The 17982-nt window shown below is 40.0% G+C and overlaps 1 protein-coding gene and 1 pseudogene across 1 annotated transcript; one reads left to right on the top strand and one right to left on the bottom strand.

The window, feature by feature from the left end:
- Positions 1 to 4763: 4763 nt before the first annotated feature.
- LOC121437055 lies at positions 4764 to 5521 on the top strand (annotated as a pseudogene).
- Positions 5522 to 10073: 4552 nt separating this feature from the next.
- LOC121437057 (melanoma antigen preferentially expressed in tumors-like) lies at positions 10074 to 12729 on the bottom strand. Its single transcript, XM_041636917.1, has 3 exons — positions 12440 to 12729; positions 11450 to 12031; positions 10074 to 10587 (listed from the first exon to the last, which is right to left on the bottom strand). Exons 1-3 carry the CDS (start codon positions 12727 to 12729, stop codon positions 10074 to 10076), a joined length of 1386 nt encoding a protein of 461 aa, XP_041492851.1.
- Between the last annotated feature and the right edge of the window lie 5253 nt (positions 12730 to 17982).

Genomic DNA, 17982 nt, shown 5'->3' with positions numbered 1-17982 from the left:
ATCCACGTAGACCTAAAGAAAATTCTTGGAGCCGGGGACATACAGACTCCCTGGTAGAATTCTTGTCTGGCATGGATACAGCCAACAAGAGAAACATGCAGGGATGGCAGTGTAACTCCTTAGCAGAGACTTTGCTTAGGTAGAATTTACAAAGACAGGGTTTAGATTCTCCATACCACAAAATGAACACAATTCCTTAAAAACCCAGTTTGGCCATGCATTGTGCTACACAATTTTATTGCAACATCCACGATACATAAGAATGCAGATGTCCGTGAATTTCCAGGACAGTCTGATTTCTACCGCAGGTTTCAGGTCATGGAGGGCACAGTGTGACGGTCTTTAAAATGATCAGTTAATGAACCTAAATACAGAATTTATATTCTGAAAATCCTGATAGGTGTAAGGGAAGACTGTGCGCATCAGGTTTTCTTACAGAAACAAATAGATCATTAGTTTATAAAGCAAAAGCACAGTTTTCCTAGTAGGACTGAAACCTCATTCCTGGACAGTTTGACTCTGTTGCTTTTGATCTGTGGTGAGGCAGCATCCTTTGGTTTGAGTGCATGGTAGAGAAAAAGCAGCCATCTCGTGGCTAGGGAGCATAGACGAAAAGACACAGGACTGGGTTCACTATATCCATCTCTTCTGAGGCTTGGCTCCAAAGGCATAGGGCCTCCCACAAAGCCTTGCTTATCAAGTCTTACCAACTCCCAATAGGGTTGCCTTGACAACAAAGATTCACCAAACAGATCATTGGAGAATGTCCAAGCTTTAGTCCTGAGCACATGCTAGAGACATGTCCTCTGAGTGTCCATATTATAAAACGCCAGGTAGTTCTGGAGCCCCTGGGAATCACCAGCGTGTGCCAGGGAGGGCAGGAGTGCGTGGAAGCAGATGGAGATGCAGGCTCAGGAGCTGACAGCAGTGTGCAGAGCACACAGGACAGCCAGGGACTCCAGTGACTGGAGGAGAATGGAGAACCCCGTGAAAGAATGGGATGTTGGAGAACCCACACTCGACTCCTGGGGAGAAATCTCGACAGTGAAGCGCGATTAATAAAAACTCAGGGTCAGAAACTGGGGTTCAACTTGAAGATTCAAACAGCAAAACAGCCAGCCACTGGCTCTTACCTGAACCTCAGTCTGCAATGGCGATGCTGCTTCCAGCAATCTCAGAATGAGAATGTGTGACTGATAATTGTCTCCCCCAGGGTCATATGCCTAACGAGGGCTGGGATTAAAGGCGTGCACCACTCAGATTAAAAGTGTGTGCAACTGTGGCTATTGGGATTACAGCCGCATGTTACCATAACCTGGTCTATAAGGCTGACTAGTGGGTCTGTCTTACTCTCAGATCTTCAGAGAGTCTGTATTTATTAAAATACAACCGAAATGCCACCACACTACAGTTTGCAGAGTTCAGTCTGCACCAAGGGAGGAAACAATGAGCCTATAATGGGATGCAGATTTGGGGTCAACAGCAAACAGGACTGTCTTAATGTGTGTGGAGATTTGTCACACAGAACCCCTGTTGCAGTGAACATTTAAGATATTTAACTGAGAACAACTCAAAAGAAAACATCCATGGTGCCCCTAGTGGCCAGAGTCAGGATTTTCCCTCTGAGAGTCTGAACAGCTTACTTGGTGGTCTGGAGAGTGAGACAAAGTTAGGAACTGTCTGAGCAATATGAATGATTTAATCACTAGTTGTGACCGTATTATTTTCACCCATTCCCAGGATGTCTAGCTTCAACCGAGAAGCCCGTGCACACTCTGCACCTGGGAATGTACAGTGCTAGAGGAGACACAATCCCCTCCTCACCCACGCGTGGATGTGTACACTCATAGGAGCAAAGCTTCACTTTTATCCATGTTCTCCCTCCATGAAATTGAAAACACTGTTTTCCAAAGGTCTGTATATCCAAAGTACTTGTGTTAATCTGCTTAGAATTACATTCTCGGCTTCGTTAAATCAGGGAATTCCTTTTGTCTTGACTGCAGAAATTTCAAAGCTGGAGCAAGTGACACTGTAGAGGGAAATCATTCTCTCAGTGGACCAGTTCCTTGCTCATGGTTCCGAGGTGTCTCACTCACAGACTGGGGACACCCCTCTGACACACTGCTTTAGCCCACAAACATTCCACCTTCCCACATGCCCACACTATTTTAAAGTAGTAAACTCCAGCAGAGAACTTTCACTGAAGCTACTCTTTTCCATTTCATACTCTCACGGTCCCTTGGTAACGCATGAGTGCTTGTGTTTTCACATATTAAAATATGTTGTTCAAGCTGCGCAATGAAATCACTACCTTTCATCTCCATCAGTAAGTGAATCTCACAGAAAATAGATAATAACCCGGTATTTAGCATTTGCTTGCTAATGTTTCACCCCGGTGTTGACACAATTCAGTGTTTTTATACAGTTAGAGTCCAGCTTTTTAATAATCCTTTTAGTTATTCTTTGTGTCTTTCACAACGCACATGTCCATCCCATTCAATTTCGCATCCCTTCTTCTCTGCCCTCTGCCCTTTCACCCTCCCCCAGGGAAAAGAGGAAACAGGAGAAAATTCTCATGGTGGAAGCTGTAATGTGAGTCACACAGAGCACAGTTTAACATGTGTAGATAGAGCATTAGCTTGGTGAGCTTTGAGTTGAGCAACAATCTTTGGTTGAGCAAGAGAATGAGTTGAGAAAAGAATGCACGTTAAAGTAACTAACAGACTGTCAGTAAACTGGAACAAGGTTAGAGAAAAATGAGGTTGTGGTCTTGGCGAGAGGACACCATTGCACTGTGGGAGAGAAGTCCTAGTGTATTCTGTTGAGAGTGTCTGGGAAGTCCAGAACCTTAACAGAGAATGGACATATCTATTCTTGGTGTTTTGTCTTCAAAAGGATGGGAGAGAGACAGTGACAGAGAGAGGGAGAAGGATAGAAAGGAACAGAGAGACAGCGATGGAGAGAGTGGGAGCATTGTGAGAGCAGATCCATGATATCTAGATATGCAGATGGCAGAAGAGAAAGGGGCAGGTAAAAAAGGAAACAAGAATCATAACAGAGTCAAAACACACCATTAACCCCAACAGCAATTTTGATGACCCACAGAGACAAGGATAATGGGGTAGGCACATATATGGGAAAAGCCCCTCAATTTGGCTTTTGACTAGTGCAGTGATAATTAAAAAATTTGGGGGGAGGTCTCACTGGCTCTCCTGGAGTGCTCTACATAAACCATGGGAGTCTTGAACTCACGTAGATCTGCCTGATTCTCCCTCCTATGTGCTGGGATCAGATGTGTGAGCCACCAAGCACTGTCGAAGCTATTTTTAAAATATGTCTGCTGAACTGGAGGCTAGGCAACTCCAGAGGATAAGGTCTCTACCTGCATGTCCCTCTCTGGGAACCAAAGGCAAGTAAGTGTCAGAGGACTACTTTCTTTTTAGATGTCCGTGTGTCCGTGTGTGTGTGTGTGTGTGTGTGTGTGTGTGTGTGTGTGTGTGTATCTTGTGTGGAGGCTAGAGGGTGACACTGGGATGTCTTCTCGGATCACTTTTTCACCTTATTTTTGGATAAAGGGTCTCTTCCCGAATCTGCAGCTCTCCATTTTGCTGGACGGCCTGGTAAGCGAGTCCAGGGTCCACCAGTCTCTGTGTGTCAGTTCTGGTGATCCAGGCACACACTGCCACGAAAGGAATAGAGGGGAGGGAATTGGAGATATATTGGCTCCAAACACATTATATCCATGTACTAATACTAATTAAAATGTCAAAATAACAACAAAGGGAGCAAACAAGAAATATGGAGGTATCAAAGACAAAAACCATAGCACATTCAAATCCAAGATCTGATGACGCACAGTTGGCAATTGTAGAATCAGTCAAAACCTCCTTCTATAACGTAGTGTGTAAGTTCCCGTGAGCTGAGCTGAGAGCTGTGTTCATGGAGAGAAAAGCTGGAGAAATCACTGCAGCTTCTGCACTTCAAGATGACCTATCCTACCAAGGTCAAACTGTGGGTCTTCCTTGTATGCTTAGCTCAGGGTGAACGGAACCTTCTGTTCTTTTGGAAAACAGGGCCACTTCAGACTTCAGTTGGGCAAAGTTATACCATTTTTATATGATGTTGTTTGCTGGATTCTCCTGTAGGAGCTGAGTTAAAGGGTGAGACTATATAAGCTTGGCCAAACAGAGGGAAAATATCAAGGTTTCTGAAAGTCAACTAATGAAGCTTTATCCTAGGGAATTCTATATCCTAGTATAAAAATAGGAATAAAATGAAAAAATTCTCCATGAATATTCACCTTTTACATGATTATATGAAAATATTTCCAATTTTTGCTTGGCAATCTAACTTTTAAAACTTTGTTTATATATAGATGTGTGTTGTGTACATTTGAACACAGCTCTGGGAACCGGGTGTCAGATTACCTAGCTCTGGAGTTACAGGTTTGTGAACCAACCTCCATTGGTGCTGGTAACCAAATCCAGATCATCTGTGAGGAGCAGCAAGTGCTCTTAACCACTGAGGCAGCTCCTCTGAGCAATTTAATTTTGGAGACTATTTGGAAAACAATCTATTTAACCAGAAACTAGTGAAGGATGGAGGAATGATGCCAGTGTGTCAACAATGGGTATTGAAACAAAGAGCTGGGTGAAAGACATGATACCAAGTCCCAGGAACTTGCACATGCTAAAAGAGAAATCACAGGGCACTGTGACATACTCTAATAAATATACTGGTTCGCTGCCTCTCCCACCAGCCCCATGAGCTGCAGCGGTTCCGGCGTGGACCCAGAGGCGGCCTAGGCCTGTGCTGCCTTGGTCGCAGGACCAGCTCATCCTGTGTTGGCTCCCACCATGCTCCCCACCAGCACAGCCACAAAGAACAAGGCCAGCCCCCGGGGACTGCAGGGGGACCCAGGACTGGAGCCTCTACTAAGGGCACAGCACCCATATCGGTATGAGCCTTGAGCCGGCAGAAAGTAGCAGGCCGGCCTAGGTGGCAGCGGGCAGTCTGGCTCCCCCTGAAGGGGCAATATCCAACAAGGTTTATGGCCTGCCCAGCGCGGCCAATGGAGAAGTGAAGCCCATAGGGTCCAGCACTCCACTGCTGGACTTGTTGATGCAGCTGGAGGATTACACCCCTGCGATCCCAGATGCAGTGACTGGTTATTACCAGAACCGTGCTGGCTTTGAAGCTTCAGACCCACGCATAATCCTCTTCATCTCACTAGCTGCCCAGAAATTCATCTCAGATATTGCTAGTAATGCCCTACAGCACTGCAAAATGAAGGACACAGCCTCTGGCAGCTCCCGGAGCAAAAGCAAGGACTGCAAGTACACCCTAACCATGGAGGAATTGACCCCTGCCCTCAGGGAATATGGCATCAATGTGAAGAAGCCACACTACTTCACCTGAGCCACCTAACCCAGATGTATTTGTCTTTTCCTCTGTCCCCACAACAGCCTGTTTTCATAATAAATTTTATTGTGACAGGCAAAGAAAAAAAATAAATAAATAAGTATTGCTGAAAGTGTCAAATTAAAAATCTTAGCTAATAATCAGAGATTTTTACACCAGAATTATTTGAAGCTAAGGGGCAGCTTTGCAATGGGGAAGGGGCCATTGCAGCAGGACACTGTTCTATGATTCTGAGCTTTGTTTGTGGAGACACAGCTGGCTTAGAGTGCAGGCTCCTCCTGGGACAGATGGGATGAAGTTGGGAAATGGTTGCTTGGCTCACCAAGAATACATGAAAGCATACTTTCTTTCCCCATTTCGCAAACGTTCCGTCAGAATCTGTACCCTGGATAAGGAAGTGGCCTTTGAGCTCAGTTCTTCACACTCTACCTGATATAAACAAGTGCTTTGCTTCTGTATACTTTTTGCCTTGTTTCTAGGTACTTCATTTCTTTTTAATTACTGTTATTTCTTGAGACATTGTCTCTTGCAAAGTGAGGTAAGAGTTTCTCATGATCATGTATGCCAGCAAAGGGGGGGGGGTCCAGAGTTGAGGTAATGCATTTTAGTCTGTATAAAAACCATACGAACTAGTTATGCAGTTGTTCATACTCTGCACCCCGTGTCCTGATTTGTGCGAGACCCTTACCCAGAGACCCCAACGCACCAGACGTTGACATTTGTGGGCCTCTCAGTTTGGTATGGGGTTTTCCTTGGACAGAGAGATGTGATTGGGACTGGAAGGAGTAGCTGCGAGGTATAAGCAACTGAGGTACAATTTTTTTTACTATTTTATTATTTCAAATCCCATATTATTATAAATTATTGCCAATAAATCTAATTCAAAATGTGAGTTTCGGATTTCCAGGGGTTGTTGTCTGTACTTTAAATCTTTCTATTTTTTTTTATGGGTATTGGTTTTTTCCCCGCATGGATGTTTGTGTACCATGTGTGTGCAGTGCCCAAAGGGGCCTGAAGTCAGTGTCAGATCCTCTGGAACTGGAGGTCCAGGTGGTTGTTGTGCCCACAGTGTGGGTGCTGGAAATCAAACCCCAGGTCTCTTAACCACTGACCCATCTCTCCAGTCCCTTCTGTAATTATTATGGCTCTTGAAAAACCCATTATTCAAAGCCTTTATCTCGGCTGGCTCTATCTAAAGTGTTCATATAGAAATGTTCACTTAAGGCCTCCTGTGGAATATTTAAGTTTCTGCACTTACAAATGGTAATTCTGGAAGTTAAGACTGAGGGGAGAAAACACTTTGCTGTTAGGTTTACAAAACATGATTTATAACAAATTAAAATACAAACTAAGTATGTTAATCTATCACACATCATTAGGAACTAGATAAATTTACACTGTCTTACCAAAGAAGGTATTTGAAGTTCTTAAACACCTGTTAAAGGAGCCAGGGAGATAGAACAGCAGGTAAAGGCATCTCCTGCCACACCTGACAGCATGAGTTCAATCCCTTGCACCCACCTGGCAGAAAGACAGAACAAACTCCTACAATGTGTCCCTGAAAGCACACACGCATACGTGTTTGCATATCAAATGTGACAAAATGTTAAAATGCTTAGAATATATAAATACATATATTTAAATCATCCCCCAAATATTAGGTTTCATTATGGAATTTTATGAAATTATTTTTAATTTTATAAGAAACCACCGTTAAGAAACTTTGAAATTTTAAAGAGACCTTGAACTGTTAATACTGAAAAAAATTAAAGGATTTGGTATTTTGAAGGTCATATTCCTTTTTGTTGTAATGGTAACGAAAGGTACTGGGAATAAACAAGGAAAGGTTATAGTTTAGAAGCTATGTATGTGTTTCAAGAAGGCAGAGGTCTACTGTAGTGGCTAGTTTGTCAACTTACAGAAACTAGCGTCATGGAGAGAAAGTGGACCATAGATGAAGGACTGTCTCCACCAGATTGACCTGTAAGCAAATCTGTGGGGCATTTTTCTTGATTAATGAATGGTTGATGAAGTAGAGTCCAGCCCATTCTGGGAAGTGCTTCCTGGGCAACTGGTCCTGGGTTGTATAAGACATGTTGTTCAACAAGCCACAGAAAGACACTAAGCAGCTTTCCTCCATCTTTCCTGCCTCTGCTCCTGTTCAAATGCCTACTCTGACTTCCCGTAATGATGGCCTGAGATTGGGACATCATTTCCTCCCTCAGTTGCTTTTGAAGTTTTTATCACAGCAATAAAGAAGCAATAGAGCACACACACTTAGGTTACCTTTCAAATGTACAGAAAACAAAGTATCGAGAGCACCTGTTTGCACAGGATTCTCCAGGAATACCATTCACAAAGCCAGTACGACAGGAATAAACTCCAAGTTCTCTGTTCATTGTAGGGTCTAGTTTTCACCTCAGGCTGCAGTGTCTCTGACAGAAACACGGTAACCAAGGAAAGACAGAGAGAAACTATGCCAATATTGGTCCAGTTTCAACTTCCCTAGTATTCTGATATTGTGAACACATCAGTCAGATCCGTACTTCTGAGAGCAGAAGATCTCAGAATATATAGTGACAGCCATATGGAAAACACAAAAAAGAAAGTTCAAAGAAACAGGTAAAGTTAATTTTAATATTTTATTTAATACAAATTGTCCAATACTTTCCATTTTTTAACTTGTAAACAACAAAAGGAAATTGCTCATTACAATGGTATTTTAGTTGGTTTTGAAATTTTGTGCATTATATAATGATGCAAGCATTATGAAAAATGTGTACAAATTTGAAATGTTATATCACAAAATAATTATGACACATGAATTACAGCATATTTTAACATTCTTTTTCTTATTTAGAAATATAGTGTTACCACCAAAATAAAATTAATAAAAACAAATATTAACGGCCTTGCCATTTTCTTAATACATTTTGCCTGTAAAATATAGTTTGAACCCAGGCAGTGGTGGTCCAAACCTTTAATCCCAGAACTTTGGAGGTGGAGTCAGGTGGATTTCTGGGAGTTTGAGGTTAGCTTGGCCTACAGAGTGAATTCCAAAACAGGCTTCAATGCTACCTGTCTTGGAAAACCAATATATATATATTGAAACATTTACCAGTATCACTACTAATAACAAAATTCAATTACTGTTTTTTTCAGACTGAAACCGAAATGATCTCACTTTAAAAGGAAAATAATGTTAAGAATTAAGCCATTGCATTTACTAATTTATTTCAATAGGACATTATATATAAATTATTACTTACAATCTATTCTTTTTGTTACTCAATGTCTGAAATGCAGGTGTTTTGGCATCTCAACAAAAGCTAATTTTGTATTTTTGACAAGACTTGTGATGCAGTATGCATTTAAAGAAATTAACAATATGAGTAAGATATTGTTATGTGTCTGTGTTCATGTGTTGGAGAAGGTGCATGCACTTGACTGTGTGTGCGCACACATGTGCTCATCCTCAAACATGAATGAGTAAAGTCAGTATCTGTTTTCTTTCTTCTACACATATTTTCTGAGGGCAGATCTCTCACTGAACGTTTAATGCACGAAATTGCTAGAATGTCTGGCTATGTAGCCCTAATGATCTTCCTTCCTCCACCTTTTTAACACTGTAGTTACAAGTGTGCTCTTTAGCTTTTTACACAAATGCTAGGTTGGGAGCTGAACACAGGAGTGTTCGTGACTGAGGCATTTCCTTAACCCTGTGTAAATTCTTAATTACTGACTTTACATACACCATTTCTAAGTAATTCTAGGATGTGCAAACTGAATTTATAATGGTGTTATATTTTGGAGTTTAAAGTCAGTTAGACTCAGTACTCAAACAGGGCTAGTATGCATCATACCAAATGGGGCACAGCTAATGGAAAAGAGAAGCAAGCTGTATATAGGGAATGACTTATACAGCTAAGGAAATGTACAGGATTGACAGAACTGGGAGTGGAATAGGAGAACTACAGTAGGGGGAATATTATGGCAAGGATCCTAAGTCCCACCTAAAAATTCGTGTGACAAAGGCTAGATACCCAACTGAAGACTTCATGGGAAGTAGTGGAAACTTTACAGTTGGCCTACATCAAGGAATTGTCCAATTATAATTATGTTCTTGAGGTTATACTGAAACATCAGATCCTCTGCTTGCCTGCTTTCCTTGTCCACTACTAAATCTTGACCGTTTCCCCAAAGCAACCAAAACCGTTTCCCCAAAGCAACCAAAACCCCCTACAGTAACTTAGGGGATGGAAACATTGTCTCAAAAAAAAAACCACCACCATATCCTCAAATATAGGCAGGAAAGGCTGTCATTGTTCTGATTTGTGTGGTGTACCAACAACTGAACCAACAGTATGAGCAGAAATATAGCAAACTAGAAGTTGATCATCCTGTATTACATGCACATCACTGTGATCAGTAAAATGAAATATATTAATAGTACACAAGAGATACACAGGAATTCTCGAAGTCCTCCATTTTTTCTAAATTATTCTGCATACTAATTAGTTTATGTATCTATTTTCACTATGTGTAATTTCCCTCAATGTAAGAACCTTATATATTGCGTATATGAGTTTAGGAAATAACATTTAGTACTTAAGTAGTACATATCATATTGAAATGGTGCAAGACTGTGAAATTCACTCTGGATAAGTGATCCATTTCATGTCATTCCTTCCTGCAATCTGTAGCATCGCCTTCAGTTGTAGTTGTACAATGGCAAGCCGCCATCGGTCTAATCGGCCCTGAAAATGCCATCGTTCATAGCAATGTATAGGGATAGGATATATCACGTATTTTAGCCTCATCAAGGGTGTTAAACTATGCATGATATGCACAAGCATAGGCATTGTGATGGGGTTAGCAGCAAAGCCCAGGACACGGAGACGAGTACAACGAACTAGGGCAGGGATAAGAACAGAGATGGCAGAATCATTTATAAGGCAATGACTTATCTCTAGATGCTTAAGAGTACCAGAGAGATTTAACAGAAGAGTTTGAAAGGGCACAAAGTCATTCCAATTCATTGCGTTGTTACTAAGATTCAACATCTTTAGGTGGGAAACCTGAGGGCACTGGGCTAGAAATCTGAAGTCTCTGTACGATATATCACAGAATGACAGATACAAAAAATCCAGGCTATGTGGCAGAATTCTGTAGGGAGAAAACAACAATAAAACTTCTGAAGAATGAGGATTAAATGATAAACACTATATTTTTATATCCAGAATAAACCACTTTTCACATGCACTATAAATGGGTATTAGTAAGTTAATCTTTGCTTTGTTTGCTTAATAGTTTCATGACTCTGGAGAAAGTTTTTTAGGCAGTAACTTACTATGTAGTCTTGGCTATCCTGGAACTCACGATAGAGATTATACTGGCATTGAACTCAGAGAATCTGCCTGTCTTTGCTTCCTGAGTGCTGAGATTACCATCATGTGCCACCACACCGGCTGAGTTTTGTTTACAACACTGAGATAGTATTTCTTTTAATATTAAGAATGTATAAAGTATATTATAATTGATGATTTGAAGAAATATTAAGAGAAAAACTAACACACTTGATACTTAAAATATTATCCATTGTAGATTTCAGTTCATGTTTTTAGTGGAAAGGGATCAGAAAGAGCAATCAACAGAAAATTACATTTGGTCAGTCCCTAAATACCATCCTCTACTTTCATGGTCTATACCTTGGTGACTACAAATTAGTAAAGTGATCTGACATTGTAAACCATTGGCATCAGTGCAATAGAAAAAAGTCTTCCACCATCTCAATTCCTCTTTCTTCTCATATCTAGAGGGCTAGTGGATTTTCACCTTCATATTTCTGCACTCATCTTTAAATTGCTGGCTGCTTAATTTTTGTAATTCCTCCTCCAGTTTCAAATTACCAAAAGTGAAAAAGTGGAAAACAGAAAAGGTTTTGAGGAGTTTAGGAATACCCATGAATATTTTCTATGTTGTCCCAATACTTATCCGGGAAACCCAGAAACCTGCCCGAAACTCTTACCTGAGTACGCTGTGCAGATGGTTTTTGAGACAGAATGAAGAAAATTTGAGTTCCTTAAGGTTTTCCATACGTTGCAAATGACTAAGGAAATTTTTAAAGACTTTCCCACTCAGAGATCTAAAAGTGACTTTAAACAGACTAAGGCTCTGTAGGTGGCTCATCTGAGAAAGAACGTTGGTGATATCACTCAGTGAACCCTTATCAACTGACAGCTGATTAACACAGTTGAGATCAAGAATTCTCAGGGTGCATTTGCAGTCACCCAATTTATCAACTTGCAAATCTCGACAGCATATGTGCAAAGCACCGAAACTCTCCCTAATTTTCCTCATAAGCAACATCGAATATTCCCTTTCCATTAAAGAGGCATCCAGGGAAAGATCCACTAGTAATTCTATAGGCCTGGGTAAATGAATTGAGGACTCTAAATCTGTCAAACGAAACTGTCCTTCTATTTTCATGACAGAGTGGTCAGAATAAGTACAAGAGTGAAAACAGAAAGGTGGGTTGATTCTGACTTCAGGGCATGTGATCCTACAGTCAGTGTCTTGTCTTAAATCTAGGATCCTCAGTTTAGGTTTCCTGTAGGGGTAAGAGGAGATAGAACATCTGAGAAATAGCAAACGGTAATGAAACCCAGTAAGGTCAATGATGACATAGAGGAACAATTCCTTTTACCCATAGCTGTTACTCCTTGTACTAACTACCAACAAGTCTTTGCCATGAAAATTCATCTTCCTCTTCCCCCATTCTTTGTACACCTTAAATACCCTCCAGTCTTAAAGCTCCTGTCTTTCTCTTAAGTAACACCCATTACATAAACCCATCAACAGAATCTTCAATAACAGATTTCCTAAGGAATATTGACGACATCAGTCTTTAATGTGTTACCAAGTTTTAGCTGAGTCTTACAAATAAACCTTCTGCATTCACTAGTTTCTCCTTCTAAGACCTCCTTTGTCTTAACATATCTCTATTATACAGTCTTACCGAGAAGAAGAGTTCTTTGCAGGATATAGTGGAAGATTCTCAATCATGGCTTTCAGGAGTTCACGATGAGGTTCCCGTAGAGTTAATGTCCCAAGATGGAGACAGTAAAAGGGCCAAACTTTCACCATCTCACCCAATATATTCTTATGCCCACCCTTGAAGGCAGCAATGAACAATGGAATGAAAAGGTATCTTGGAAAATACTCCAGAGCTTGGATTGCTGCAGACTCATGTCTCAGCAAACACTGTATAGCAAGATCCATCAGTGTTTTCGGGTTCTTTGCATCCATTTTTGTGAACCTGCATCAGGAGGAGAAACATTTAGAAGTTCTGGGAAAACACATAGGGTCTTCTTTGCAACCCGTGCTAGTAAAGAAGAAATGATTTAAAAAAGAAATCAGGGGGCTGGAGAGATGGCTGTTTTTAAGAGCATTGCCTGCCCTTCCAAAGGTCCTGAGTTCAATTCCCGGCAACCACATGGTAGCTCACAACCATCTGGAATGAGGTCTAGTACCCTCTTCTGGCCTGCAGACATATACACAGACAGAATATTGTACACAAAATAAATAAATAAACAAATAAATAAATTTAAAAAAAGAAATCAATCAGCCACCACCAGCTACTTCTACTATAGACACAAAATAGAAATAGACTCGTGAGTTTATAACTGTATGTGTTTATGTGTGTGTTACTACTCTCTCCCCCATGTATATATAGTCTGTATTTTGTAAAATGTCATCAAAATGGGTAGTAAGTAAGCAGAAAACAATTTTGGTCACTTATCTATATGAATCCCAGTATTTTCCCTCCCCTCAGTAGTAGATAAGCTATGATGAAGAAAAAGATAAATCTACAAAGTGGTACAATGGTAAATTTTAAAACATCAAATTAATTGTGATTAAAGAGAAAAAGAATGACAATCTAGCCCTTGATTTTTCTCACTCCCATCACTATATTTGTGGCAGATGAAGACACCAAACGTCTACAAGATACACATGAAGGAAGATGGTTAAGAACTTAAAGTTGATCTTAAAAATATTCAGAAATATTAGTCATAAATTAATCCTAAAGATGAAAAAAACATAAAATCAAAATAATGCAGTACAGTTAGGGGCAAAGACTTCAAAACTGTTCAACTCAAAGCTGTATGTTGTCTCACACGTGGAAAGTAAAAATTAAATAGTCAATTTGATCATGGATGATGACTTCAAAACTCTAGGATAGGTGGCAGGGGTTGGGGTCACAAAACACAGTTAGATATAATTCCTATAACCTGGAGGTTGGTATGGACATATTACAATGAGTCTTATTAGTATGAATTATGAGTATGTGTTACAAAAATGCATATCAAATGCATATCAAATAAACAATATGGAGGGTTTAAGACTGCAGTCTTTGAAACACACAGACTCTGAGAAAATAAATTGATGTGGATAGGAGAAACATTCAAGAAAATTTGTTAATGATGGAAAAAGACAAAATGGGGGGGGATAAGAATCCTGTAACACATAAAAGAGTCAGAGAGCTCCTAAAATTTTTCTTCTACTGCCGGAATGACAACAAATCCTCTGAAATGCCTACATAGCACTGATAAAAAGAAAACAGCATGATAAATTAAAAAAACAACATAGTATCATATGAATACACAAAATAAGGAAAAATTTGAAGCAAAAACATTAAAACCATCAGAAACAAATTAACTGTTGCTTATCACCTACCTAATATGGTACTTTGCTACAGCATCTTGTACACTTTTCATGGCATTGTCTTTTGATAAAATAACTTGATGACTAAGATTTAGAAAGTGTTACACTTTCTTGAGGTTTCTAGGATTTCAATCTCAGGGACATGGCTAAGGGTCTTAAAAAGGTGGTCTTTTGTTGTAGCTCAAAGTGCAAGAGAGGGCAGGTGATTCCTTTTGGTGAAGAACTTTCTTATGTGTGAAGAAAAAGTCAGTCTAGAAAGGAAAGCACTGGGCAGTCTCATGTAACAAAGTAGCTGATTTCACACACTGTTACAAATGTTAGTCAAATGGATTCAAGAATTTTCTATTTAATGTTAGTGAAATGTATTCAAGAATTTGCTTTTTGCACTCTATTACCAGGTCTCCTGGTGTAGGAGGGTCTTCTATTTCTTATTTTCATTGATTAAATAAAGAAAACTGCCTTGGCTTTTGATAGGGCAGCCCTTAGGTGGGCGTGGTAGACAACAGAATTCTGGGAGGAAAAAGACAGTCTGGCAGACACCATGGCTCTCCTCTTTGAGAAGAACACTGGTTAGACTCATGCCGGTAAGCCACAGTTAAGTGGCAAAACACATTAATGGAGATGGGTAAAAGGAATATGTAATAGTTAGCCAATAACAGGCTAGAACTAATGGGCCAGGCAGTAATTTAATTAATACAGATCTCTGTGTGATTATTTCAGGTATAAACTAGCCTGGTGGTGGGGACAGGGCCTGTCGCACCTCTTTACAACAGAGTGGCTGCCCAATGTGGTCTACTAACTCCACGTAAAACCTGAGAATGCTTAAAAAGGAGAGAGAGAGAGAGTTTAACACAGCTTTTTGCTGTTTGTGGGTGGCATGCCACAGAAAGAATTCCTGACTCAGTAGCCTTACAAAAAAAGAGCCACACCATTTTAAAATGCAGCTTCCTGGGCCCTACTGCCCATGCAATCTCCAGCTATGGAGCATTTCTGGGCCCGGATGTTTCTGTGCCCACTCAGGGTTGAGAGGAAACTGGTTGAGACCATGCCTGTGGCTCAGCGCTCCCTGCCTGGGCAGGCGGCGGGATCAGGTTTACTAGGTGTGCATAACCAGGGGAGCATGGTGGATTCCTGCCACCATACACAGAGATGTTTTCAGGCTGCGCAGTGGTCTGCATGGCAGATTAGGCTCTAACTCAAATAAAAAGCTCATTCTCAGAGTTAAAGAGTCGAGTGTGGCTCCTACATAAAGGCGGGGGAAAAAAGCCGCACAGTTTTAAAACACTGGCTTTCTGGGCTATGCTCCTACTGCAACCTCTGTTTCTCGTGGGAGACAGAGAATTTGGATGGGGTTTTGTGAGTAAAGTGCTACAGCTTGCTTGATGGCAATGTGGACTGCTGTGTACCTGGAACTGTGCGCTGCTCAGGGGCACCAAATGGCTCTGAGGCAGGAGTGTCTCCTGCCATGCTGAACTGTGTTGATCTCAGGTAGAAAACAGTTTTAATTATCATAACAGTACAGTTAAGGTTTAGACTGGGCAGGAAACAGGTGGTACCGTATTACCCCTACATGGTGCAACTTAAGTTTTTAAGAAGTGCTTAGCATTTTAAGAAGTGCTCCTGGATAGTAAAGAATTACAGATTTACAATAGGACAGATTCAGACATAAAAGACCTCTAAATGGGTCATAGTGTTAGATAGACATACGTAGGCTTGGGAGAGAAAAGAAAAATAGTATTAAAATGTCATGAAGTAAAGTTAATGCTTTAGAAAAAGGGTAAAGTCTTTAAAGAGACAGAATAAAGTGATAAGAGTAAAAGTAAGCCACATAAAAATGGAAAATTCACAGACAATCTGGATTTTTTTGCATTATTGTATTTTCTTTGAATTTTTTGACTGTAAAGGAGCTAAGTACAGAGAGACATTTCATCATATGGGCTGCCAAGCTAAACCAGAATGGATACCATAAGGGTATTATGACTTCAAAATTTGGGTCTAACAACATGATGCTTTGGAAAAGAGGTTCTTCTTTTGTTTTCACAGAGGATGAGACCCTGTGGATTGCTTCTATCCCAATATGGTATGACAGACCATGCTCTTCCTGAAAGGTCATTGTGAATAACTTCACGGAACTGCCGACTGAGATGAACCTCACACACAGGTTATATCATGAAAGACCTGATTAACAGCGCCCCCATACAGCATGAAGCAGTTTAGAGAGAAATAACTGCACCCATATTCCCAAATGTTGTTTATAAATGTTCTTTTACATTTAAAGTGGGATATGATATAGATATGAATAATTTTCATTGATATGAATCTTGGTTTATTGATACTAATTTAAGGTCAATCTTATTATATGTATATGTATTTCTGCTCTTGATTAAGGTATTGTGATTGTGTAGTTCATTTAAAAATGTAACGTATAATTAGTAAACATAGGTTGTTAATGGATAATCATCAATAATAGTCACGCTTGTAGTCATGTTAATTAGATTTTCTAGATATAGAGAGGTATATTTTAGTTAAATAGGCATTCTTCATATCTTTCAAAGACTACAGAATATGGCATTTTAAATGTTTTAATAACTTAGGGCTTTTCATGACAATAAGACACATCTGCTCCTGGCAGCACCAGCTACTTCAAGAGGAGGATGGGCATTGAAGAGGCTCCTTATAGAATTTGCTAGCCATTTGGGCAAGAAACTGCTCTTGCCTGGACTTTTGCATAAACTGGACACAAAGATCCCACAGAGAGAGGACTACTGAACTTGCCTAAAGGTGAGATGATCTTTTGGGGTTCCTGGTTCATGAGAGGGTCTGTGAGACATTCTGCAGGATACAAAAGAAAGTGACTGAACTGTCTTTGAAATTTCTTGCTTCATGGAAAAGTCTGCTGGATACTATGGGCCTGAAGGCCAAAGATGGATGCCCCAACAGTACAAAAGAACTTTGGGTGACTGTCCAGGCAGTGAGATGTCTCTGTCATTTCTAGAGTTTTGGAAGTTGCTTACTTCTCATTTACTTTGGTAATATTATATCCTTCTGGAGTCTTTGATGAAGTTGAAGAATGCTTAGTTATAGTTATAGTTTTCCTTTGTTATGATTAAAGATAAACTAGATATAAATATTATAATTAATTTTTGCTTTATAACTGTTTTGTTATATGTAATTTTACTATGTTAAAGTTAAAGCCTTTCTTTTTTGTTTAAACAGAAAAAGGGGAAATGATGTAGGAGGGTCTTCTGTCTATGTCTTACTTTCATTGGTTAAATAAAGAAAATTGCCTTGGCTTTTGATAGGGCAGCCCTTAAATGGGCATGGTAGACAGAACAGAATTCTGGGAGGAAGACAGTGCGGCAGACATCACGGCTCTCCTCTCTGAGATGGATGCTGATTAGACTCATGCTAGTAAGCCACAGTCAAGTGGCAATACAGATTATAAGAAATGGTTTAGATCAATATGTGATAGTTAACCAATAAGGGGATAGAAATAATGGACCAGGCAGTAATTTAATTAATACAATTTGGTGTGGTCATTTCCGGTATAAACTAGCCGGGTGGTGGGGACACAGTCCGCCACTCTCATTACAACAGAGTGGTGCCTGTTCCTAAGAATATCTGTAAATATTCTGGGACTTTGGTTCAAAATTCAATTGTGGATGTGCCTGATATGATTGAATAAGGATTCCAGATGCCATTTTAAGGGTTTAGAACAATGTTATTTAAATTTGACTTTTCCCTGACAAACTCAAAATTAAAAAAAAACATTTAAGATGTTCTCCCTAAGTTGATGTTTAAATGTAATTCAATTTCAAAAATATCTACATTTTACTG

The sequence above is a fragment of the Microtus oregoni genome, unplaced genomic scaffold (assembly GCF_018167655.1).
Source record: "Microtus oregoni isolate MIOR12 unplaced genomic scaffold, Mior012 000050F_ref0000143, whole genome shotgun sequence".
In the NCBI taxonomy this organism is placed as follows: domain Eukaryota; kingdom Metazoa; phylum Chordata; class Mammalia; order Rodentia; family Cricetidae; genus Microtus; species Microtus oregoni.
The sequence above is the reverse complement of the archived record's forward strand: the minus strand, read 5'-3'. Positions and strand labels throughout refer to the sequence as shown.

What these genes read in the sequence shown, in the direction of transcription:
- LOC121437057 (XM_041636917.1), bottom strand. Translation starts at nt 12,729, where the DNA reads ATGGATGCAAAGAACCCGAAAACACTGATGGATCTTGCTATACAGTGT. An exon ending in GCAAAGAACTCTTCTTCTCG is followed by an intron (nt 12,032 to 12,439) that starts GTAAGACTGTAT and finishes TTACCCCTACAG; the next exon opens with GAAACCTAAACTGAGGATCC. An exon ending in CATCTGCACAGCGTACTCAG is followed by an intron (nt 10,588 to 11,449) that starts GTAAGAGTTTCG and finishes TTCTCCCTACAG; the next exon opens with AATTCTGCCACATAGCCTGG.